Source organism: Xiphophorus maculatus, chromosome 8 (genome assembly GCF_002775205.1).
Source record: "Xiphophorus maculatus strain JP 163 A chromosome 8, X_maculatus-5.0-male, whole genome shotgun sequence".
Taxonomy (NCBI): domain Eukaryota; kingdom Metazoa; phylum Chordata; class Actinopteri; order Cyprinodontiformes; family Poeciliidae; genus Xiphophorus; species Xiphophorus maculatus.
The window spans coordinates 22,972,460-22,997,406 of record NC_036450.1 but is presented as its reverse complement, the minus strand read 5'-3'; the positions used below and the strand labels follow the sequence as shown (position 1 = coordinate 22,997,406).

Genomic DNA, 24,947 nt, shown 5'->3' with positions numbered 1-24,947 from the left:
ATCTCACACAGTCTACCCACTTCTCTCGGGGAAAAACTGGGTTATAAATTGACACTTTTGTCTTTTTCTCTCTCTTATCTCTCTATTTTTTCTTTTTTTTTTGAAACCCTGACCTTTTTATTTTTCTTAGCAGCACAGTAACATAGCCACAGTAGTTCTTGTCTTCTACTGTCTGCTGCTGAACACTGTCAAGCGCTCCAAGCAGGAACCAACCACTTCATGCAGATCCAGGGCGGCTCAGGGGAAATATTGATGTGTGTTTTTTGGTCTGGGAGTGGGAACATAAAATTTGTACTGCTAAAAACAAGCTTCGAAAATACAATATGATTAATTTTGTAATTGACAGGGCCCCAAATTTTTTTATTTTTTTATTTCTATGAACAAAAAATAAATAAATAAATTGTGGAGGCCCCCCTGTTGGTTAGAGGCCCTTAGAATTGTCATAACGTTTCCCCCCTGTACAGCGCCCCTGGCATATCTACAATTTCCCAACAATACACTTCTTTACACAATCATTTTTATTACAAATTATTTAAATAATGGCTGAATATAAAAATAAAAGAACATCATGCACAAGTGTACATCTTCACTGCAAACATTTTCAGGGTTCCTCTAGTGTATTTGATTTTTGGGGGATGTGATCATAAAAGCAGAAGATAATTGAGCATGAAGACTAAAGAAGTGTAACTCGTGTTCATGTATGACAAAATACAGACGCTCACATTTTTAAATAAATTATATTGAACATATAAAACAAAGATATGGTAATAGCCTTTAGGTCTGAACAACAATAAAACAACAAACTACGAACAGATTGAATAGATAAAATTTTGAACAACAAACAGATCAGAAAGCACAGACGTCAAAATTAACAACATAAAAAAGCAGCAACAACCCTAGAGGCGAACAAGTCTATGTGAATAATAATAAAGCGCTTACATTTTACTTTTGCTTAAACGCTGTGAAAGGTCTTTTGATCCACTCTGCTTGCTATATGCATTTTTTTTGGCCTTCAGTACGTGCTGTACGTGGTTGCGTCACGGATTTGCCCACGTGTAGATGTTTTTGCTCCTCGTGCACGTCGACTGAAGGAGAAAAAGAGGTTTAACAAAGTCCGAGTGGGATTGAGGCACATTAAAGAATATTTAGGTAAATTACATAAAATAATATAGCAAATAGTGGCAGTATCTGTGGTGTAATCTTTGTTAAATATACAATTAAGCATAAATAAGAAAAGGCATAACATATGATGCCTTCATGGTACATGGGATACCCCCAAAGTGGTAAAAAGTGTATTCCACACCTTTGAATAAAACCTATCACAAAATTTATCTGTTAGCCCTATTTATGTTCATCTATATAAGGTCTATGGTGCATTTGAGTTCATAAAAAATAGTACATAATGGTAATTTGTTTGCCCTGACAGAGAAATAGGCTCGCCAGTCTGACAAAAGTTTTCTGCTGGGAGTCAAAATGTAAAACATAAGATGGCTGAGAACATGAAAAACAAAATAGTGTTAGACAATTCTAAAAGAGTCATAGAACGAAGTAAGTAAAAATAAACATTTTTAGATTGACAGTATACGTTTTGTAATTGAAGTTACATTTCAAAAGTATAAGTAAATGTGTTTTTTCCCGATGAAATCGTGGACACTGAACATAGCATGCGGAGTGTTAAGTCCCTCCCCGCATTTGACAAACGCGCGCGCACCTTGTGCTTGTAAACAGAAGCTCACACGTGACACGGAGAGCGGAGCCGAGTCGCGCGACCGTATTGTCTGAACGGACAAAGAAGCGTACTGTGAGCGCGAGCTTCGGCCAGGTGAGCGGCCAGGTGTTATGGCAACCGGCGTTATGTGCGGCAACACGAAGCCGAGCTTTTGCTCTTTTACAGACCGAGGTCTGGGAACGCGTTCGGTCGCTTGAACTTAATGTCTGAACCGCAAATCCTTGAGCTCGGTGGGAGAACATCGTTGACTGCGTTGTCGCTGCGCTCACGCACACAGCTGGTTTACTAAACTGGAGAGCCTTTGTTGTTCCGACGCTAAATCTCGCTGTTAAGGATTTTCCCCCCCACACCCTCTGTCGCTGTCGTCAACTAGCAGTAGCCTTTAGCCTCGACGTCGGAACAAATTTATTTCCGAATAACCTCAATCTGTGCTTTCAGCGGCCGGATGAGATGTCATTCGCCATGGAGGATAATTTGGAGTCCGGATGGGTGTCAGTCCGACCCAGAGTGTTCGACGAGAAAGAGAGGCATAAATTTGTTTTCATCGTGGCCTGGAACGACATCGAGGGAAAGTTCGCCATAACCTGCCACAACAGAACCGTCCAGAGACGGAGCACTTTTCTGGACTTGGATTGTAGCCCCGCGGCTGCGCTTCCTGTCCCCGCTGCTGCTGCTGCTGCTGCTGCTAAAAGTCCGGCCAAAGCGAAGAAAGACGAAGCCTGTCAAGCTGGTAAACTTAGACCGCACTCTGTCCCGACAGGAAAACCCGCAACAAACACCAGAGCCGGAGACAGAAAGACTGTAACAGATGATAGCTTGAAGGCGTTCGAGTGCGTCAGCCTCACGTTAGGGTCCTGGAATATTGTTACACCGAAGGAGATGGACATGGAGATCCTGGACGTCCCTTCGTCTCCGGAGGATGCGGACCCGGGAGACGGGGAGCTCAGCCTCCGGGAGGACTTCAGCTGGGCCGGCCTTTTCTCCTTCCAGGACCTGCGGGCGGCCCACCAGCAGCTGTGCGCCGTCAACTCGGATCTGGAGCCCTGCTTGCCCCTGTTCCCGGAGGAGCAGTCCGGCGTGTGGACGGTGCTGTTCGGCGCCCCGGGGATGTCGCAGCGGGAGACGGACGCGCTGTGCTACCAGCTGCAGGTGTACCTGGGTCACGCCCTGGACACCTGCGGCTGGAAGATCCTCTCCCAGGTGCTTTTCTCCGAGGGCGACGACACGGAGGAGTACTACGAGAGCCTGAGCGAGCTGAGGCGGAAAGGCTACGAGGATGCGCTGGAGGCGGCCAAAAGGCGGATGCAGGAGGTAAAGGGATTATTTTTCTCATAGTTTTTTATTCTTAATAATAAAAAACACACATCATCATCATCATCATTAAAGGTGATTTAATTATGTCAAAACTCATATATGTGCCTTTTATTGTCAGTGTTTACAAGTTATCCTAATTGAGCCTCCTGCTCTCCGGACCCCTCAACCCCCACCATTTGCATAGTCTACCATCTGTTGCAGCAGCAGCACACACACGGAGCAGTAATATGATCTGCTCTGGCCAGACATCCCACTCCAGTTGGCTGAATTGCAACAAGGAAGTTACATAGAAACATGGGGAGAACAAATGGAGGTGGAGTTACGCAGGGATGCGTCACCCACCGCAGCTGTTGGCTCTGTCTTCACCGTTAAGCCGTATAACTAAAAACACGCAGCATCGTAATTCAGAGTTAGCGAAAACTTTGTGGGCTACGTTGGCCTGGGAATGTCTCAGGCAAATCTGAAGTTACTAGCGTGCTTCAGATTTGGTTAGATTTAGTTGTGGTTATTGCATCGACCTCTAACATTTGCATGTTTTACACTAAGGCTGAAACAATTATTAGGATTAATCGTGATGGCTCCATTATTGGGATAATCGTCCACTAATTTAGTCATCGATTAATCATTAACTGGAGTAGGCAGACTGAAACGCCAATGTGCTGAAAGAACTACATGCTCAAAGCTTTAATTAAATCAAAATTGTGTAAAAATACATATACATTTTCCATTTAAGATAAAAAAAAATCCCCTTTGCCTTTAAAAATGTTCTTCACAGAATTCCTCAAGTAGCATAGTTCTATCTATCTATCTATCTATCTATCTATCTATCTATCTATCTATCTATCTATCTATCTATCTATCTATCTATCTATCTATCTATCTATCTATCTATCTATCTATCTATCTATCTATCTATCTAGAGTAGCCCTATGTTGTACAGATTTTCACCTATTGATATTTTCTAGTTGCAAATGAATACTTTGATAGAAATAATCAAGCGTAGACTAAAAGAATACGGTTATTATTATGTATTAGGCAATAAAGTGTTTGTTTTCTTATTTTTTAAAAGGAATTGAACTGTTTGTTTGGATTTTTTAAAAGTATTTAATGTTGTATAAAGAATCATACATCGTCATAAATATTCAAGCAAATTTAAAAAAAAAAATATTTTGAATATGGCAAACTGAATTAAAACTCACAAATACAAGAAGTTGTGAAGCCACCACCACGTTTCTCGTGTCCGTTCCATTATTTGAAGGACGCTCAATACGTATGCACTCCACACTTTTCAGATAAAAAAAAAAAAAGACCAAACGCGATTAATTAGGTTTCTGCTTGTACCAGAACAAAATGTGAAGTAGTTTTACAAGTGTGTGTGTTTTCCAGATGGATCACATTTGTTGATCAGTTGTTTTATTGTTGTCCTCATTCCTCGATCACATGATGTGTTTGTGTTAATTCCCTTGGCAACTTCTATATTTGCATTTTTTTTTAACCTCAAACCCATTTCATCATCAGAGGGATGATCTCTGATTAGACGTAGGAATGTACTGACAAAAACATTTTGGGCTGATATTGATCAGCCCAAAATGTTAACATGTTACGGCTGATAGAAATGTTACTGTTTATGCCATTTTCTTCGAAGAGTCACCGTAGATGCAGATCGCTGAGGGCAAGAAGGGTTTCCTATAGAGGTCTGAATTACAGCGGCTCTGAAGAAGCCTCTGACTGAACACAGTTTGTGATAACAATTTTATAAGTGCTGCTGTTGTCCATAAGCTTCTTGGTTTTATAATAATGGTATCTAGTCATTAATGGCAACAAGGAGGAAATTAATATCTGTTATTAACATCAACCCATGGTTTACTTATCGGACTGATACAGATATGTTAAACATGAATAACCTTGAAATATAAGAGATGTATACCTCTTATGTTTCAGGTTGAATTTCTATTGTATGGCACGGTTGAAGTTGAATATATTTTTATGTGGAACGAACAAATTTAAGAGCAGATTGTACAGACAATATCAGATAGACATGGTACACTTTTGGAAATTCTCTTTTCTTTTAATATATATAAATTCACTTGTTGATTATTAAAGGGGCAGCATAATGTATTTTTCAGACACTTAGTGCCATTTTATAGCACAATCAATTAGCTATGCTACCTTCAGTCGTATAAATCAAATATGACTTTAAAAATTTTACTTTGTCATTTAATTTCCTGAAATTGTGCCTCTGTCTCTTTAAGAAACTCCTGCTCTTTCTGAAACTCTGCCTTCAGGAAGTCATGAAGTCTATTAAACCTTAAACGTCTTTGCCAGGATTTCACTGAGAAGTAGTATGTGCAATAAACTCAGCAGATGTGCATTTCTAACAGGCGTTTGCTAATTGCTGCTGGCTAGTCTGAAGGAGCTGAGCAGGACAAGTGCCCTGTGAGGCAAAAGCTTAGAAGCTTCGTCTCTGCCTGTCAAAGGAGGAGTTTCATCCTCGAAGGCGGAGCTAGGTCCACCCAGGTGTTTTGCATGGGAGATTAAAGAATTTCTCAAACATGCATGAAAGAAACAAGGCAACACTCTGTTTGCTTTGATGAGGGAGTAACATCATAACATTATGTAAAGCTAGTAAAAGTTGATTTTTACGTAATGCTACTTGAAAGTAGGCGATCCATTAGATGCTGCCTTCTTTTATGACACGAGTGTCTTTGTCCTCGAAGGTTTCTGTCATCAGAAACGCAGCACAATACAACAGTCAAGCGAAACTCGGCAACAGCAGAGATAATATTTACTCTATTTTATTGGATTGTACATGTTTTTCTGTTTTCCAGGTCAGTAAGTCCGTTCCTAATATACTTACTGTAGACGGTTCGAGGGTGTTCTGACCTGCTATGAAGGGGCTAATTCTATTGGGACAGGATAAGAAAGAGGACAGACTGATTCACTTTGGTCAAACTAAGCTGCTGGTTGATGTCCAAAAATGTAGCAATACATCTCCAAAATCAACGTGCAGTTTTCCAGCTTTATTGGGTAATCATTATAATTTGAGTTGCAATATTAATCAGGACACATTCTGGTTATACATTAGGAGAAAATACAGAATATTTCCTGCTAAAATGTTTTTACTTTCCATTTAAAGCAACACCGGCTTTCTCCTGATTGGTTAGTTACCCTGGAGCAGCTGCAGACTTAAAATGCTTATGTTATTTTTATAAAATCGCTGCACTGTCTGGTCTTATCACCATCACACTGACAGACCGTGTCAGTGTCCAGACCTTGCTCTCTCAGATATCCGGGACAAGATGGACCGGTGGTGTAAGACCACGCATCCTCTCCATGGATGCGTTGATCATTGACCAGAATCACTTTGACTGTTTTCCCTTATCTCTGACCTGTAACTAAAGAAACCCAGACCAACAGCTAATCAGCAGTGAAGCTCACGCTTTAAAAACTAATAGTTACAGATTAATGGCTTACTCAGATCTTTATGGTTTTTATGTAGTGCAAAAAATGTGATAATGTAGTCTTATAAACTAAACTTTATTAGTTGTTTTAGATACAGAACATAGACTCGCAAAGTACTTTTTACGAAGAGTAAAGAATTTCGTTGCATTGCACCAGGGCTGCAGAACAATTTACTCATGAATCAAAAGCTAAAATCTTTAAATCAGTATTGCATCATAAAAATACAATATGTTCCTGAGTTGGAGATGATTTCAGTTTTACAGCATTTCAAAATTTCTCTAGATCTAATCCCTAATTGTCATTAATTCACAAATGTATGAATGTCTGTCTCCTGAATGAAGGTTTGGTCTTGCTTTTTGTAGAATGATGCAGCCACTTACCGTGACCTTTTGTTCACATTGCTAACGTCACTTTGGGGAAATGTGAGTGTGTTTTATTCTGTCAGACTGGCACTCAATTTTATGTGTACACAATTTATTTAGATTTTGCCTAGTGGGCATGTAAAGTCGTTCTACAGAATCAGCACTTTTAAACATTTTAAAGCATCCATTATTATTTGGGGAGTTCTGTTTTGGCACTTTTAGATCTTATTACCCCGTTTAATGATGTGTTGGCAATGAAGGGATATTTTCCTTGCGGTTTTAAATCAGATTTGACAGACTAAGGACCGTGAGACTGCGGGGTTGTTTCAACAACATCAGCTACCTTCTCAAGTGGGATTTCCCAAGGAACCATATTCGACCCACTGCTTTTCCTTAAACTTACTGTGTTCAGATCAGCTCTTCATAGAGTTGAAATTTAATTATAATTCCTACATTTTTGTTTCCCTTGTTAAGACAAGCCATGCCGTAATCTCTGGGTAATTTAAATTGATGAATTTTGCAATATTGTCTACAGTTGATTGAAGAAAAAAGCAAATAGTCCTACTTTCGCTCTACTGCTACATGGCTTTTGTTTTTATATCCTTGCATGGGCTTTCAGAACATTCTAAAATTGATAAGATTTATTTAGTTGTGTTTATGTGGCCTCCCTCCCTCTCTACAGCTTGTTAACTTTACAGAGATGAGCAGCTGCCTTTCTCTAACTTTCCTTTTTAAATTGGGAACCCACTTACACTCAACATTTCCAAAAGCCATTTTAGGACGTTAATTCTTTGTAAGTAATTTGTTTAATTGCACGTTTTTCTGAGTTTCCAGTTGGAAATACATCTCCTGTTTTTTTTTTCTTTCAAACATCCGCATAAATCAACTAACTATATTTTGTGCAGGTGGTGCTTATTCGTGTTAATATTGCGGTGACAAACGTTGCATTTAACGTCTTTCAGGAAGCATTCCATCTTTGAGGAGGCCTGTTCACAGTCTGCATGAAAGAAAGTGAGGGCCCTCTCTTTCCTGTGTTGTATTTCAATTAAAAGGCACGAAGAGAAGAAAACTACTGCGGCGTAAGACGGAACAGATTTATGGCCGATGGGAACCGGTCTTAATGATAGGGTCTGCAGCTCCAGTATATCACCGAGAGGAAGATCTTCTAATTACGTCCTCCGCGCTTTTGCGGAGGACTTTTGTTGCCTTTAATGCTAAACTTGGCTTGTAAAATTGTACCTTCGTAAAAGTGCTTTTAAAACACGAATCCAAACCTGCCGGCTAACCTCTTGCTACTGAGCCTCATTAGCTTTGAGCTCATGAGCTTTGAGTTAGCTAATGACGCTTTTTTTCTCGTTTTGTAGGCATCACGTCTCTATTAGTATATGCTGTTGAAGTGCAGTGTGGAACAATAACTTATTCATCATTTTTCCAGTCCTTGAAGTCATATTTCATATTGATCCTAAATGATGTAATAACACTTTAAAAGTAGACTTTTTCCAAATCCTATCCTGTGCGACTTGGCTCATTTATCTTAGGGGGTTTCCTGGCCAGCAGGGTGTGGGGTTGGTCAGTGGTTGCCAGGGAAACCCAGGAGCAAGGTAAACAGTAGGGGCAGTGTTGGAGCTGAATCGGGCAGTGTATGTCACAGTGTAGAGGAGCTTAGGAAAATCAGCTCAGAGTTGATACAGAAGTCGTCATTCATATCTGTGGAGGAAAGAGGAGCGGTTTATTCGCCACTTTAGGTGATTATTGGACGGTGGTACTTTCAGTGTCGCGTCTGAGGCAGAAGTAGAGGAGATGTGTTGCACAGTTTGAATCAAAGAAGCTGGTTTCCGAGAGAGCTCTAAACAAAAGCTCGACTTAGTGGCGTTTTTAAGAACAATGAACAGTCTGTGGATTGTTGAACATATGGTACGAATCAGTAGCAGTCAGGATCAGTCGGGGTTTTTTTTTTGTTGTTGTTTTTTACTCAGTGTGTTTTGTGATATCATTCCTGGCCACACATTAATGAGCATGCACTTACAAATCCTCCCAGGCTGAGTCTTTGTGCTTGTTGAGAGGTTTTTTTCCCTTCCTTGCCTTAGCTTTGAGGTAGCCATTCTTTCAGGCTGCATTTAGTTCAAATTGGAGCCAAAAAATGAAGTTTTAAATAATAATAATAATAATAAAAAAACAGGGTTAGAGTTTATCTGTTATAAAATGGTGGATTAAAGTGGGTAGAAAAATACAAGCTCCAAAGAACATAGAACAAAGTAAATTAAACGACTCTATGTACACATAACTTGTTAAAAGTTGACGCTTTTAACTGAATGTGTTCCTGCTGTAACTTAAAGCTACTGTATTAAACTTTTATAAAAAAGTTTTTTGTACATATTTGTTCAAATTACCATTCATGTAAAATGAGCTCTTCTGCCTTCTCCCACTGCTCCCAGTACTAATTGCAGAAATACTTTACTCGGTCAGAAACAACCAGTCAGAGCCAGGAGGAGGGTCTTGTTGTTGTCAATCACTTTTATGCTCACCCTGCAGCATACTACAGCTTTAATGTAATTCCTCAAGTAGACGGTTGTAATGCAATACTTTAATGAGTTTGATGCTGAATCACAATGTTTATTTTATTTTCCAGTTTTTCTCTGAAATGGAAAGGTGGTTTGATTAGGGAAGCATGATATATCTGCATCTACAATTGGTACTAACCGATGTTCATAATTTTTTTACGTATTGGTATGGGTCCGATAAGTAGAACTGGGCTGATATTAATAAGAAATGTTTATGTCCATTTTTTTTGGTGTTTGTGTTTCAGGAGGGGGAGGGGCTTGGTCATGTGACAGTGGATCACTAGCAACCTTTTAACTGTAGCGTTACCCTTGACTACAAGAAGGTTAGATGTAGCACTAGCAAGCTTTACGTTCCACGTTTTGTGTCGTCTTCGATCCGTTTAATACGCTCTGTCAATTTGCCACGTACAATACAATAACGTTTGGGATCATTTTCAGTATTTTTTTGTGGAATGAAACCATTTCAAGAAACTGCTTTATGTTTACAAGTAATTTACAAAACGACTCGTATAAAGATCATGTTAGAAAACTCTACTTTCCTGCTTACAAATCCTAAAAACTTTTAAGTTAGTGCATACTTAGCCATCAGTCTGCTATGGTTAAATTAAACTCTGTTTAAGTCCCCAAAACCCCTTCAGCTCTGTAGCCCAGTGGCCCACATTCTCCTAAATCCGGCCCTGGTGTTGAGGATTTCATGAGTAAAAATGTCCTTTATTAACGGTAATGAAACCCTGAAACAACAGCATGCGTTGCAGGATGATGTAGGAACTGTCATGTGACATATTGGTGTTATTAATGTTATCAAGTGAGTCTGAAGTTTGTTTTTTGTTTTTTTTTACCCTGATAATGATCTCATTTCAGTTACAGTAATTAAGAAGTGCATTTTACATGAGAGTGTATTAATCAGAGTAAAGGCTGAGTAAACATGTTTGTCCTAAAGCCACTAATGCAGCTCAGATGATCACTAAGAGGGCAGTGAGTTACAGCACTATATATAGTTCAGAAAATGTCTGGATCGGAAATGTGGCCAAATGTAATCTAGGGGAATAATAGTCCAGAATGGGTTGTAATTAGTGATCCTGGTTCATGTGCTTTATGTAAACACCTTGTATATGAAGCAGGTGAGTGAGAAATTCCTCCAAACATGGACTTCAGTTTCATGTTCTACATCGAAGAAATGTGAACAAATATTTGTTTAAGCAAATTTTATTGAACGTACGTATAAATAAAGGCACATTGTCCGTACCCTTGTGTCTGAACAAAAAACAACAATAAAACAAATTGATAATGACAAAAATAAAGAATAAAGTCGGTTATATATTCTACCACTGTAGAAAAAAAGTCATAACATTACGAGAATAAAGTCGTACAGGAATAATAACACAAGAATAAAGTTGAAATAATGGCAATAAAGTCAGAGTATTATGGGAATAAAGTTTTCTTATGACTTCATTCTTGAAATATGACTTTTCTTATATTATAAGGACTTTATTCTTATTATTCCCGTACGACTTTATTCTTGTAATGTTATTTTTTTAATAATGCTATGACTTTATTCTCGTAATATTATGACTTCTTGTAATTTTGTCTATTTTTGTAATTTTGTCTCTTTTCTTAGTATAACCCTAATACTCCATCATGGGAACTTGATTGTAAAATTTAAAAAATGATTTATTTTAAGCCTGCTTACATAACTTGTTGCTCTAACTTTGATGTGAGGCATCAGCTTGAGCATTGGAGGCAACCTACAACACTCCAAATGCACCTTTTCACCAATTCAAACCGTTTTTCAACATTGAGGTGGTTCATGGTCCACTTTTCAAGCCTCCACCCCGTGTGCTTTGTCCCAGGTGTTGGACAAGCACAAGGCCATGGACAGCATGGTGGAGCTGCTGCAGGTGTACCCCGAGGAGGACGAGGCGTACGGCGAGCTGCTGGAGGCGACGACTCAGCTGTACCACTACCTGCTGCAGCCCTTCAGGGACATCAGGGAAGTGGCAACGCTGCGGCGGCAGCAAATTAAGGTAATTCTACATACACAAAGACAAATGCCCATCTGTTTTTAGAGCTTGTTTTAAGCAGGTTTAGACCTCCATGTAGCCGGATTACTCATTTGCCCTTGAAGACAATTTGCCTCCCATCTGGCGGACCTTCATAAATCAGTGGACCACTAACCCTAACCCACACGGTAAAAAAACGGGGTTCTCTGGTTTTGGTTAGAGCAAGGCGACCCTTCTCCAGTTAGTATCCACTCATCAGCCCACTGCCATCACATTACTGGTACATGCTGAGGCTTATGAAGCTGCCCTGGTGATGATGCAGATGATGGCAGGATGGAGGGTAGAGGATCAGCTAGAGAGGCTTTTTTCCCTCTTGCCTAGAGCAGATTAACCACCAGTCTAAGTATTATTACAGCGGCCACTAAACCACTCGGTAATTCTGCAGCCTCAGCATTCTTTCTCTACTCTCTTTGTTGCCTTTCTTCATCAGAGGCTTGAAAAGAGAATCTAGTGAGCTTGAGAGGTGATTCTTGATAAAACCTGTCCTATTGGTCAGTAGGTCAATGTCCTATTTCTGGACAATTGTGAGACAGTTGCAAAACTGATGTGTGCTGAATTTAATTTCGAACTTTAAATATTAGAGTACCTCTCAAATAAGCAACAGAAGAACAAAAGCATACACTTTCCCATTCCATTCAGTTTCAGTTCAAATTTATTTGTATAGCACATTTCAGCAAGAGGGCAGGTCTTTATCACAAAAACATCCTACAGTCATCAGTTGTTAAACAAGCAATAAACATTCAATTTAAAACCATCAATGCACATCAAATATGTTGATCAATGTTCCACTTACTACTAATCAAAAGTAACTCTAAACAGGTGGGTTTTAGCCTTTACTTTAACTTTCCCACGGTCTTAAGAAATGTGGCCATTTGGACCCCGTGAGCTTTTTAGTCTGTTGTGGTCCAAAGAGGTCAGACTGACCCCATGTGTGCTTTTACAAGACCTCTGTTTCCCCGCTGTCCAACCGTGGCCTCCTGAGCGTTGGATTAAAGGAACTGTGTTTCAGCTGTTTTCTGCTTCCTTGTCCATGCTTGGTTCTGGGGATGCAGAGTAGACTAGAACCAGAACACCAGAGTGGTCGGTCAGGTTGATACAACAACAACAGATCTTTAATGTATTTTGATGCTATGTCGTTTAAATGATTTAAAAGCTAACAAAAGTTTTTTAAAGTCTATTCTCTGAGCTACCGGGAGCCAATGTAAGGACTTTATATCTGTGATGATGTGCTCTACCGTCACTCATCATTGGGTCTAGATATCCTATTCCAACTACACCAAAAGAGTGCATCTTGTCCTGCTTTTGGAAACTTACTGATACACATATATAGCATACGAAGGAGTGAGCTTTTGAAGACAAATAATGTTTTTGCTGCTGCCTCAGCCTTATGTCAATGTTTAGGCTTTCACAATTTCTCACTTTGGCTGCCAACAACCCTTAGCTCTTTAAGTTGGCTGCTATAACCACTATGGTCAGCTCCAGATGGAAGGCGTCCTTTTCTCAAGTCCAGTGGAGACTTGCAGTCTTGTGTCAAAATTTAACACATCCACTTTAGTTTAGTCTAATTGGTAGAGTAGTCATCTTAGGATCAGAAAGTCGTGAGTCAGTGTGACTAGAAAACCGCTCAGTATGGTCAATCCATTTACTAGAAAGTTTTTAAGGGACTTTTAACTGAGATAATTCAAGCTTCAGCAGTATGGATTCTTGGTCATTTAGGATGTGATAATTTTGTCCTGTAAGCTGATGCAAATAATATTTTCAGATTCTTATGTTTAAAAAAAAGATGCTACATTTGGGTATATTTTTCTTTTGGCACTGCAAAGAAACCTAAAACTCAGGACCCCTTGTTGGTGATTTAAATTGTTTCGTTAGTTTGTTCTCAATGTACATCAAACCTTGTGATTTTGCTAAAGCAAAAATACTCCTGTGTAATTTATTTTTGGTCAGAGACTGTGGTTTGTTTTTAGATGGGCAGTGATGCATCATAACATAGCTTTGCATTATGTTATAATATTATTCCCTCATCAAAACATACCTGGAGTGTTGCTTTGATTATTTCATGCATGTTTGAGTAATGCTTTAATCTCCCATGGCAACCATTGAGGGGGAGCTAGGGCCACCTTCCTGGACGAAGCTCCTCCTCTGATCTGCAGTCTCCAAACTTCCGAGCTTCCACCTCGCAGAGCGAGACTCCTCCACTCAGCTCCTTCAGACTAGCCAGCAGCAATTAGCAAACACCTGGTAGAACTGTGCAATAGCTGAGCTCATTATAGGAGCTGCTTCTCTGTGAAATGCTGGTAAAAATGTTAAAGTGTTAATAGAGAAGCCATGTTGTGATGACTTTCTGAAGGTGGAGCTTCAGAAAGAGTAGGAGTTTCTTAAAGAGGCAGAGGTCCAATTTCAAGGCGTTAAATTACAAAGTCATGTTTCTTTAAAGTCACATTTGAAATATATGGCATTTTCTATAACAACTTAAGGTAAGATAGTTACTTGATTGTGCTTTAAAATGGCACTTTGTGACTGGAAAACATAATAGAGCACCATCAAAATATGGGAAATAACATAATTAGAGGAGATTTTTTGTTGTTGTTGTTTGTTAATTTAATAGCATGGACAGCAATGTGCAAAATTTTCCACATATATTTGAGAGCACCACCTCATTCTGTTAAAACAAGCTTGGATTGTTTCACAGGTATTGTTCGGCGCTTTTCAATAAAATAAGATTGAATCATCGAAGGTGCATTGTGACCTTGTAACACCTGACACTGTCAGTTATAAAAAAAAAAAAAAAAAGGTATCACCAGGTCAGGCTTTTTAAAGATTGTGATCAGCCAGAAAACGGCAATCGGCGCTCCCCCGATGAACAGTGCTTCTCCTTCTCTAAACTGCATTCCTTACTCAGCATGCTGATCCCGCATGGCTTCACCAACCAACACAAACAACTGTGTGTTTGTGGGTGTGTTTATGACCCTCTATTATGATGGTATTTAGGTTCTGGGGTGGATCCTGATCTAAATAAGGAATGTACAGTCTCTCTCAAAATGTAAAATGTCCAAAGAGCAGAAATCTGTTTTAAATTTCATCTTTTTTCGTCAGTGAATTCACTAAGAAGACCAGCTACAGTTTAAGAAATTGTTTGATGTCATCTTGCTTTTTTTTTTAGAGCTCCAGAAAGTATTTCAAGCTCACTGGTGAGTCAGAGTGTTGATCTGTGTGGAACAGGAAAACTGTGTTTATTAATATCAGCTCTATGGAGTTGAATGGGTTCATCCTGTTGTCAGAACTCTCTTCTTAGTGCTTTGTTAATTAAAAGCATGGCTCTGATTGGCTACCTATGAAAAAGCTGTAGTTTAATCAGTCAATGAGGTTTAACACACATGTATCACGTGTAGGCTATTTTTAATTTATTATTTTGAATCTTACGTGATTAGTTATAGGCTACATTACTGTAAAATAATAGTTGAATAAATAAAATTGATGGGCTCTCTTTGTTTAAACGCATAACACAATTCAAGAAATTTCTCTGCCTCTATTTTCAGGATTTCTTCTTCACCGCTTTTGTTTTCATAGATGGAAAATCTGCTGGATGCCAAAGTTTTTTTGTTTTTTTTTCCCCAGCTCTGCCACCTGCTTCCCTCAGGGCGATCCAACGACTAAAAACAAAGCTGTATGCAAACAAATTTGTGCTGTAGACTCACACAGGAAGTAGTTTTCCCCCCCGCCCCCTCTCCATCCTTAACTCATGAGGGAAAAGGAAGGAGTTGGGAATTGGCACACATTTTCATTTACATGCAGTTTGCATTGTGCTTGGCGTTGCTGCTAAAAGAGCAGTTGGGGATCAGTTTCTAACTAGAACGGCACCCTCGCCTGACCTCCTTTGTTGGTGTGAATTTAAATACTTTAGGGGATGTGTGAGACTGTTGTAAAAACACGAGTGCTTCAGATTGCAAGCTAAACTGAAAGAATGAGCCGTTTATGCCGAGTATCTCTTCTATCTGCTCTGTGCCTTGAAGTTTTGTAGCTGATTTGTGGATTAGAGGTGCACCAATTGCAGTTCTCTGGTCAGTTATCAATTTAATAAAAATCCTGACCTGCTGATAAAATTTTTTGGCTGAGAAGTCTCTAAACATAGTGGAAAAAGTAGGTAGCGGCACATGAGATCAGTTTGACATGTTAGCATTAGCCGATTTCTGAGCTCCCAAAACTAGGGAAATCATCCTGTTTATGAGGATGCTTTTCTTTAGAAGGCAAAGAAGCTTAGAAGTGGAGGGACAACGAAACAAAAACAAGCCCAGTCAAAATCCAGACCAAAATCTCATTCAAAAATCTGCGGCAAGACCCGAGAATAAATGTTCACATGCATTCATCATGTAACCTGACATAGCTATGTGTCAGGTTACAATATTCAATATTCTGCCAATGTCAAAAAACACAATTTTGCAACTGCTGTGTTTCCATTAAATGAAAAACTCAATTAAAATCACATGTGAAAGCATTTGTTGCTGTGTGTTTATTAAAATATATCCCGTGCCATTGTCCTGCCACTTCCTGTTGTCTTCTGTCGTCTTTTCTGCCAGAAGTAACATCCAGTTGTTGATCACCATTCGTGTTATACAAAAGAAGTGATTTCATTGCAGTTTTGCGAAATACATTTATTTTGATACAGCCAAAAAAAAAAAAAAACCCACCTCATCCTAGCATAGAAACCTTTTTAATTGGAATGTTTCCATTCAGCGAATTAAATTTTTTTGTAATTCCAGTTTGTGCAATTTTATGAAAATGCAACTATTATGCATTTCTAGACAGTTCAGACCTGAGCAGAAAGGGTTTCCAAATGCCGCTTCACACAGCATGCATTGTCACATGGCAGCGGTTGTCCCTTTGGTGCCCGATGCCACCTGCCGGGTTCGCCTTCATCTGTAAGTCAAATTCGACCCCAATTCAAAAATGTCACATAGCGTAATATTCAAATTAATTAGTTCTGTGACCTGGATTGAAGTAAATTGTCTCCCTGATTACAGCAGCTGTTGTTATTAATCTATTGTTGGGTTTAAACCAATCAGAAGGATTGTCTCAGATTCCATGAGCTCCACATTCTGGCGCTCATTGCCAAACGAAATCCAGTTTTTAACCACGTGAAACCACCAGGATCTTCTTTTGAGGCATTTATTCTCTTTGCTCGTCTTTATTAAGTTTTAAAGAACATTTTATTTTAGGTCCAAGTCTAAAAGCTTTTATGTTCATTCGTAAGAAATGCTCTAAAACAGCTGAGCAACCTAAAGTCTCCTCTTTTCCACCTTTAAGAAGTTCCAGCTGCTTGATAAACACTCCCGTGTGTGTGTGTTTGTCTCCTTCCTATTTTAACCAAATTAGATGGGGACCACCATGACAGCACGCATGTCGTAATCCCAGCACTCCATCATGGGAAGTGGTGTCACTTCTATTTAAAGACAGTTTGACACGTCTGCGTTCAGTCTCCTGCAGCCCGTTCGAGCCGGGGTGTCGAGACCCGCTGTGTTTAGAAGGAGGGAACGCCGACTTCTACCAGTTTGTGCCGGAGCCTCCTGCTTTGCATAAAAACCAGTTCAGCAGACTCCAAATCACGAGGCAGCTTTAATGTCGAGATATTTGGCTCCAGTTCGTTCTGTCGCTCAGGTCAAAGGGGTCAAAGCGAGCAGAATCGGCAACAAGATGAAGATCGAAATGGGTTGTGCCATTCACACTGTATGCTGTCCAACTTGCAATACCCAAACACTGACGTAATGCACTCAACTTTTTCTTGACTAGATTATAATTGTTTTTTCTTTTTTTTTTACGTGGTTGCTGACGTAACCCCCCGCCCCCATTTATGCTCTCTGCTTCACCTCAAAACCACTCCCTGTGCACGAGCCTCTCGCGCACAGTTCCCCGGGAACACAAAGCGCTCAGCCAGTGACCATGCCGTCTATCATACACAAGGGTGCTTTCGAGTCCTTTTGTTGGCGGTTATTGTAATGGTGTTTATTTTGGAGCTCCTGCGCACGCATCTGTTTTACATTGAGACGTTACTATCCAGCTGCACGTGCCGAGAGGCCCTGGAAGGGAGTCTGCTTTATTGGCTGTGTACATTTTGTTCCACATGCTGCCCATTGTGTCATCGTTTTGGTTATGTTTCCTAGCTAGCACCCGGAGCAAGGTCTCACACACAACAAGCATTTTCCACTCATCTCGCTTTTTTTTTTTTTCACTCATGACTGAGTGGCTAAAATGTTACAACTTTAAGAGCTGTGCATTATTTTTAAAGTGTCCTTTAGTGGATTTTTAACATTTGACTAGTGGGGAGCTGGGTTACGGTCACTATAAACACTAATAACCATACCCTTCACCACCCTCTGCTGTAGACTGAGAGTATTACAGAACCCTTGGTGGGTCTTTTACTAGATAAGGAAAAAGTGTGCCTTGTCAAAGTATTCACACCCTTTGAACCTCTTTGTGAAGGCCCCAGATGTTTATTAGAGGACATCAGTGGACAAATTAGTGGCATCATAAAGGCTAGGCAAACGCCGCACAAAGAAAACTAAAACTGCACATTACTCCCAACACAGCGTTCACCCTACAAAACACCAGTTTGTTTAAATTAAAAGGTGTAATAAAACAACAAATTCAAATGAACCAATCGCTCATTCAGTCATAAACAGGCTGAAACCCATTTATCGTTGTCCTCAGCTTAACAGTTATGTGCCATGTTGTGTTAGTCTGTCCCGATAAAGTTTACTCTACTGTACACAATGTGATAGGGATGAAAGAGAGGTGGTTGAGATTTTTTTTTAAACTAATATTATTCCAGTTCAGCTGTCAGAACTTTGTGTGTTGAACCTGCTCTGCCTCTCCCTCTCTCTCGTCAGATCTGCCTGGAGACGGAACGTCTCGGCCCTCGCCGTGTGGAGAGCCTGAGGAAAGAGGACGAGGAGTGGCAGAAGAAGGCTCAGGCTGCCGTGCTCGCCATTCAAGACCTGACTGTGAAGTTCTTTGAAACCACAACCCGAGCTCAGAAAGGTAAACGGAGACGAGAGGCATTTCCTCTATCCGTGGGAAAATGTCAAACGCTCTATTTACTTTGGCGTCTTAACATTTGAGTGTATATAGGTCGTTTATTGACACGTTGCAGCGTGACGTGCTCTAGAGCCTTCACTCCATCTTCCGACTGGAGGGCAAAGAACTGCTCGGCGACGATGACTACCATTGGGTTTAGCTGTCAAGTTGTCAACATGACGTGCTAAATCTTAAATGTATGCTTAATATATAAAAGAAAAAATGATACATGGCTTTGCTGCCAATTATCAACACAATCGCAACTAGAAAAGGTCGATGAAAAGTTTTTATAAAAAATGAGCTAGAGAGATTGAGGTAGGTCAGTTATGCTAGCTTGACTTTGACAACCGTAATATGTCGATGTGCTGCAGAATTTGGTGCGTTTCGGTCCAGCAAAATTTTTTTTATAAAAAGGCAAATCACACACCAACTCTCTCACAGATTAATAGTAGAACAGGTGTTTAAATTGGCTAACTAACCACCGCTGTGTTCAGGCAATCACTTTTTAATAATCTCAAAATAAGCATCAAGCCTGTAGACATAGAAATGTAACGGACTGAATGTTCTGTTCTTTGTGTGGGAAATGTTTGCATGTTTTTTGGTGTTACTGATACTCTAGTGGAGCTGTTGTTAGTCAGTTGCTGTGGCAACAAGTCTGTGCGTAGCATAGCTGACACAGGGAGCGAAAAAAAAGAAGAATCCAAGTGGTTTTGAGTTTTTCTTAAACAGTTTTTCCGAGTTTCCTTTTGCAGTGGCACAATGCAGTAAGTTAATAATACAAACATCTCCAGGATTCATTTTGTTAACAGAATTGTACAACTAAAATGTGCCAATGTGTCAGTTAAATTGAACTGCTTCGTGTTTTCACCAATGCTGTGTGCCCTCCTGCATGTTCGCAGCTCTGTATGAGCGGATGCGCGCCGACCAGAGGAAGTTCGGAAAGTCGGCGTGGGCCACGGCAATCGAGCGCATGGAGCGGCTGCAGTACGCCGTTTCCAAGGAAACCCTGCAGCTCATGAGGGCCAAAGAAATCTGCCTGGAACAGAAGAAGCACGGCTTGAAGGAAGAGGTAAAGCGGGGCGACACAACGAAGAAAAATAAAAATTATTGCAGACAAAGTGTTTTTACTTTAATAGATTGGTTCTTTTCCAAAAACAAGACTTGTGCGTTAAAAGATGGAGGGAAAATAAGCAAGATAATGGACTCGGAGCAATGATCTCATGGCTCTGGCATCCCGTGATGGAGGGAGCAACATCCTGCTGTACAACAGTGGAAATGACTCACTGGGAATGACAGTCGGGTCAAACGTTTGTTTTTCATGTAAAGCTGTGCTCTGCATCTCATCTCAGGAGTCCAACGCTACCAAACAGGAATCCGCTTCAGTTTCCACTCCATCCGACTCGCGTTAGAAACAAGAAGCGCAGTCGAATCATGTTTTATATTTTTGGGAAAATCAGCCAGCCTGCATGTCTGTGTCCTCGGGGCCCAGGAGGGCGTGACGTAACGCTGAGGCTGTGCTTTTTCCAGATGCAGAGTCTGCAGGGTGGGGAGGACGCAATGATGCGTCTGGACCAGCTGGAGGCGCTGTACTACGAACTGCAGCTGCAGCTGTACGACATTCAGGCCGAGGTGCTGCGCTGCGAGGAGCTGCTGCTGACCGCGCAGCTGCAGAGTCTGCGCAGGCAGATGATGGGTGAGTGTCTGCGTGGCGCCGTTTCTGTCGGATCCAGTCGTATAACTAATGCGTGTTCACAAATAAGCTAGGGGAAAAAACTTTTTAAAAATGTTGTATCCTGTCCCTAAAAATAATTTTTTTGTGTTCCTATGAGGCTTATCTTTAAAATATGTATAACTTTTTTTTTTTTTTTTGCATGAGTGCCAGAGATTTTAGTTTAAATTATCATAACCCTATTAAAGGGTTAATAGAGGAGCAATCCTGAAGGCGGAGTTTCATAAAGCGCCCTTTAACTTTTTTCATAAAGAGCAGAAGTTTTTAAAGAGACAGAGGCCCAAATTCAAGATGCTAAATATCAAAGTTAAATTTATTTTAAGCCATATTTGATATATGCAGCATTTTTATAGCAACTGAAGATAACATAGTAACTTGATTGTGCCATGAAATGACACTCTGTGGCTGGAAAATACATAAAAATGCCCCTTTAAATGAAAATGAAGTGCTTGTTTTTGTTCTAACTCACTTTATCAAACATTTTAATCACGACTGCTGTAATACATTTTAGTGAAAATGTGGTACAATTTGGGAACATCACTCCTTAATCTTACAAGATAATTTAGATACATTCTGTTAAACCTCGTCAAAACTCAAAGGCTCTTGCTGATTATTTCCTCGTGTTCTCTTGATAGTCCCCTGATTTAGCACTCACTAAGCTGTTTATTCGTCAAACTAAAATCTCTCCTGGTTTTCCTCCCAGAGCGACAGGATGAGGTGGTCTACTACGACGCCTTCGAAAGCCCAGACGCCATGAAGGGTGAAGAGGAGCCTGCGTCCCCTCCGTCGCCCCTCAGAGATGAAGAACTGTGCGCCCTTCAGCAGAGGACGCGGCAACTGGAGGCCCGGAGAGGCCGCATCACTGCCAAGAAAGTCTACCTCAAAAACAAGAAGGTCAGATCTGCGTGCTCCTCCAAACGCCACCAGGTGTTTCTAGTTATTTAAAGCTTCGTCTGTTACACCTCTCTGTGTCGTTTTTATTGCTTTTCTTCATTAGGAAATCTGTATCTTCAATCACAACCAGAAAACCCAGCAGCGCCAAGGAAGCAATGTCGACTTCGACTCTCTGCAGGTACTGCGGCAGGTTAGATCCAGTCGTTTGCTGCCCGTTGCTGCAGCAACACATTAGCATTCGCTGTGTGTCTTTTTGTTTTTGTGTAAACTGGGATTTGAACCGATGACCTTCTCGCTGCGAGGCATCAGTGCTGCCACCTGTTCCACCGTTCAGCTCATAAATCGACACGGAAGAAACAAACCAAAACCAGAGAAAGATGTGGGGGTGCATCCATACTTTGTAATCCTTCTGCTGAAGTTAAAGTTACAGGTCATCTAAAGGCTGTTTGAACTATATGTGGATCTCTAGACAGTCTTGTTGTTTCCTTGAATGTCAGCTTTCAAAAGTATCTCACACAATGTTTCGCTGCTGTAATGGTGTCTTCATTTATCGTACCATTTATCACGAGAGATTTCTTATTATAAGAATTCCGATTTATCGTCTCGATAAATTTTAATTTACGCTTTTAAAAAAAAACAGTTGACCGTATGATCAGAAATGTTATTCTTGCTATTTTCTCCACTGTTCAACTAGAGCATGAAGAAATATCAGTAAATTCAAAAATATGATTAAATGCAATTGTTTGCAGTTTACTGATATAAGTCACACTTCCTTAAACGAGTAGCGTTTTGAAGAAGCCTGTTCCACTGGGAATGTTTCTCAGGGCCACATTTGTGTTTGTGGGCCTTTGAATGCTGTGGCCTTCAGTCACAGCTATACGTTTTCCTAAAAATTAAGTATTGAACACTTACGGTAGTAAAGTCATCATGTTTATCATTGTCTCAACAATACCACAAAAACTAATAATATTGTGATATAATTCCAAGTCCATATTGATCTGCAGCTTCCATTTTCGACACAATACAGCAGTTTCCATTCAGGCCTGAACATAAAACTTAACTCCCCATTTGGCCAGAGCATCAAATTTCCTGCTGTTGTGACCATCTATAAGAAATTTGAAGTGGTAATTATACTTTTGCAAAATATTGTGCAGAACAAGGTTAAATAAATCCGGCTTATCACCACTAAGACCAGTCGCACAGGTGGATCTAAACCCTGCTTTTTGTTTTTTTGTTGTTTTTTTTCAAAGGGAGGAGAAGCTGCAGAAGGTGATGAAGCAAAGAGAAATGTAACTGTGAGTCAGGAAAGGCAGAGGGCTCTGGACAGACTTCGCAACCTCAAACAGGTGAAGATTTCACCGTCATTATTGCTCACCTCCACCGTTCTCTGCTGTGACGCTCTTTCTATTGTAATAGCTGCATTAGAAGTGAGAATCTAAAGGGGCAGCATTATGTCAAATCGTCTTTTTTGAATTCACATCATGCTATAATGTTATTCCCTCATCAAAAACACACCTGGAGTGTTGATTTGATTGGTTCATGAGGAATCCTTTAAGGAGTACCAGGGTTTCGACCTCTCCCCTGAAGTCCCGAAAGAGGGTCAAAAGACCTGAGTCCAAACTGACGATTCTGATGGCTCAAATTAGCATCCCTTCTTCAATTGTAAACGTGGCCATTGACCGTCAGGCCAGAAAGGAGGAGTGGAAAATCATGCAAAACTGCTTATAGGATGCTAGCTTTTTAGCTAAAATCCTTCAGGTCAGTCGACCCGTCTCTGGGCTCCAAAGGTAGAAATGTTAAAATAGGACCCTTCTCTGGTACTTACAGTGTTAATCTCCTGTGGCAACCGTTCAGCTGTGCAACACGCCTGGGTGGACCTAGCTCCGCCTTTGAGGCGCGGCTCCTCCTCGCTAGTAAAAACGTTGTTAAAGGGTTAACAGAAGAGCGATGTTGTGAAGAGTTTCAAAATGAGTGAGTTTTTATAGAGACGGAGGTCCAATTCCGAGGCATTAAATTCGAAAATCAAGTTCCTTTTAAGTCATATTTCGTGTATGTAGCATTTTTATAACATCCATCCATCCATTTTCTGTTCACCCTTTGTCCCTAATGGGGTCGGGAGGGTTGCTGGAGCCTATCTCCAGCTACGTTCCAGGCGGGAGGCGGGGTTCACCCTGGACAGGTCGTCAGTCTGTCGCAGGGCAACACAGAGACATACAGGACAAACAACCATTCACACACACACTCACACCTAGGGAGAATTTAGAGAGACCAATTAACCTGACAGTCATGTTTTTGGACTGTGGGAGGAAGCCGGAGTACCCGGAGAGAACCCACGCATGCACAGGGAGAACATGCAAACTCCATGCAGAAAGACCGGGAATCGAACCCAGGACCTTCTTGCTGCAAGGCAACAGTGCTACCAACAGTGGCGCAGGGCTGTGCAGGGTTACTTGATTATGCTATAAAATAGCATTATGTGGATGGAAAACGCATAATACTGATCCTTTGTGATATTTTTATGGTTGTGTCCTGTGGAGATGAATGAAGTCTCTGACTGATGTTTTCCCGTCTCTGACGCAGCGTTATCCGGGTCAGGTGACCCTCCGGTCCAGTCGCCTGCGCCTCTCCCAGACTCCCGGCCGGAGGCGAGCGGCGCAGCAGCCCAGCACCCAGGCGGTCAGCGTCCAGACCGACTCCATCTCCGACCTCCCAGAGCTCTCGGCTCCGCCCCCGGCTGACGTCTACAGCTGCGAAGGCGCCTCGCTGCCCTCCATCGACCTCCACAGCGTGGAAGCGGCGCCCCCTTTTCTCTCGCTGCCTCCCCTCTCGTCGTCTCCGTCTCTGCTCTCGGCGGGGCCGCCTGCCGCGCCTCCCCCGCCGCCTCCGCCTCCTCCTCTGCCTCCCCCCCCGCCTCCTCAATCGCTTCCTCCCTTCGAAAGCCAAGCGAGCTGCCCGACCAAGATTCAAAAGTGCGAGTCTGAATGCGCCTCGCTGCCGCTCGCTCCGTTTTCCCCGCGGTTCTTTGACAGCAGCCAGCTGCTGACTGCCAGGAAGAAGCTGAGGAAGACCGCATCGCTGGACTCCTCACAGTGGAGGAAAGGTAAGGAAAACTATCATGAGCAACCCACTTTAGTAGTGTAGGTTAGTAAACTTTTCTTGACCTCAGGGTTAGATCCCCAAATCAAAGATCCCCGTCTACCTGGGCCGACCCAAAGTCCTATGGAGCCATTTGATTTGTTAGTTTGATTGGCTGAGCTTAAATTCAGTCTCTGTTAGCTGGTTGTTATTTTCTGAGATGTATTTGTGAACAAACTGAACCCAAACTCAAAGAAAAAAACGAACAAATATATCAGACAAGATTCCTCCCCCCCCTTTTACAAAGTAAACTTGCAAATATCTTTACATCTTAAATAAAAAAATTAAAATGCTTTCATGTACAATGAAATCAAATTGTATAGAAATTAGCGCTGGAAATTTGAAGTGCAGATTTCTATTAATCAATTACTGTGCAATTAATCAGAGTCATTTATTTTTAACATACAAAAAAAGATTTTTGAATTGCAAATGTAACTTATTTTGTCAGTATGTGGTTTTTGATTGAAATGCAGGTACTTAGTTACAAACACTGAAATAAACTTGATTAAAAACTTTTAATCGAGTCACACCACCAGCTAAAATATCTAAACATTAGATTTTAGATCTTTTTTTAAAATTCAGGGATTTATTAGAGCGCCCCCTGATGATATGGAGGCCTTATCTCTCTTA

General features: G+C 40.9%; 1 protein-coding gene across 1 annotated transcript in view; it reads left to right on the top strand.

Annotated features, from left to right (window-relative positions):
* The first annotated feature begins 793 nt into the window (after positions 1-793).
* jmy (junction mediating and regulatory protein, p53 cofactor) overlaps positions 794-24,947 on the top strand; it is a 28,475-nt gene continuing 4,321 nt past the window's right edge. Inside the window, exons 1-9 of the mRNA XM_014470033.2 lie at positions 794-3,040; positions 11,279-11,452; positions 18,373-18,523; positions 19,459-19,628; positions 20,087-20,252; positions 20,992-21,182; positions 21,286-21,360; positions 22,433-22,528; positions 23,763-24,282. Coding sequence (XP_014325519.1) covers positions 2,180-3,040; positions 11,279-11,452; positions 18,373-18,523; positions 19,459-19,628; positions 20,087-20,252; positions 20,992-21,182; positions 21,286-21,360; positions 22,433-22,528; positions 23,763-24,282 — 2,404 coding nt within the window. The 5' untranslated portion in view covers positions 794-2,179. The remainder of the gene's footprint in view (positions 3,041-11,278; positions 11,453-18,372; positions 18,524-19,458; positions 19,629-20,086; positions 20,253-20,991; positions 21,183-21,285; positions 21,361-22,432; positions 22,529-23,762; positions 24,283-24,947) is intronic.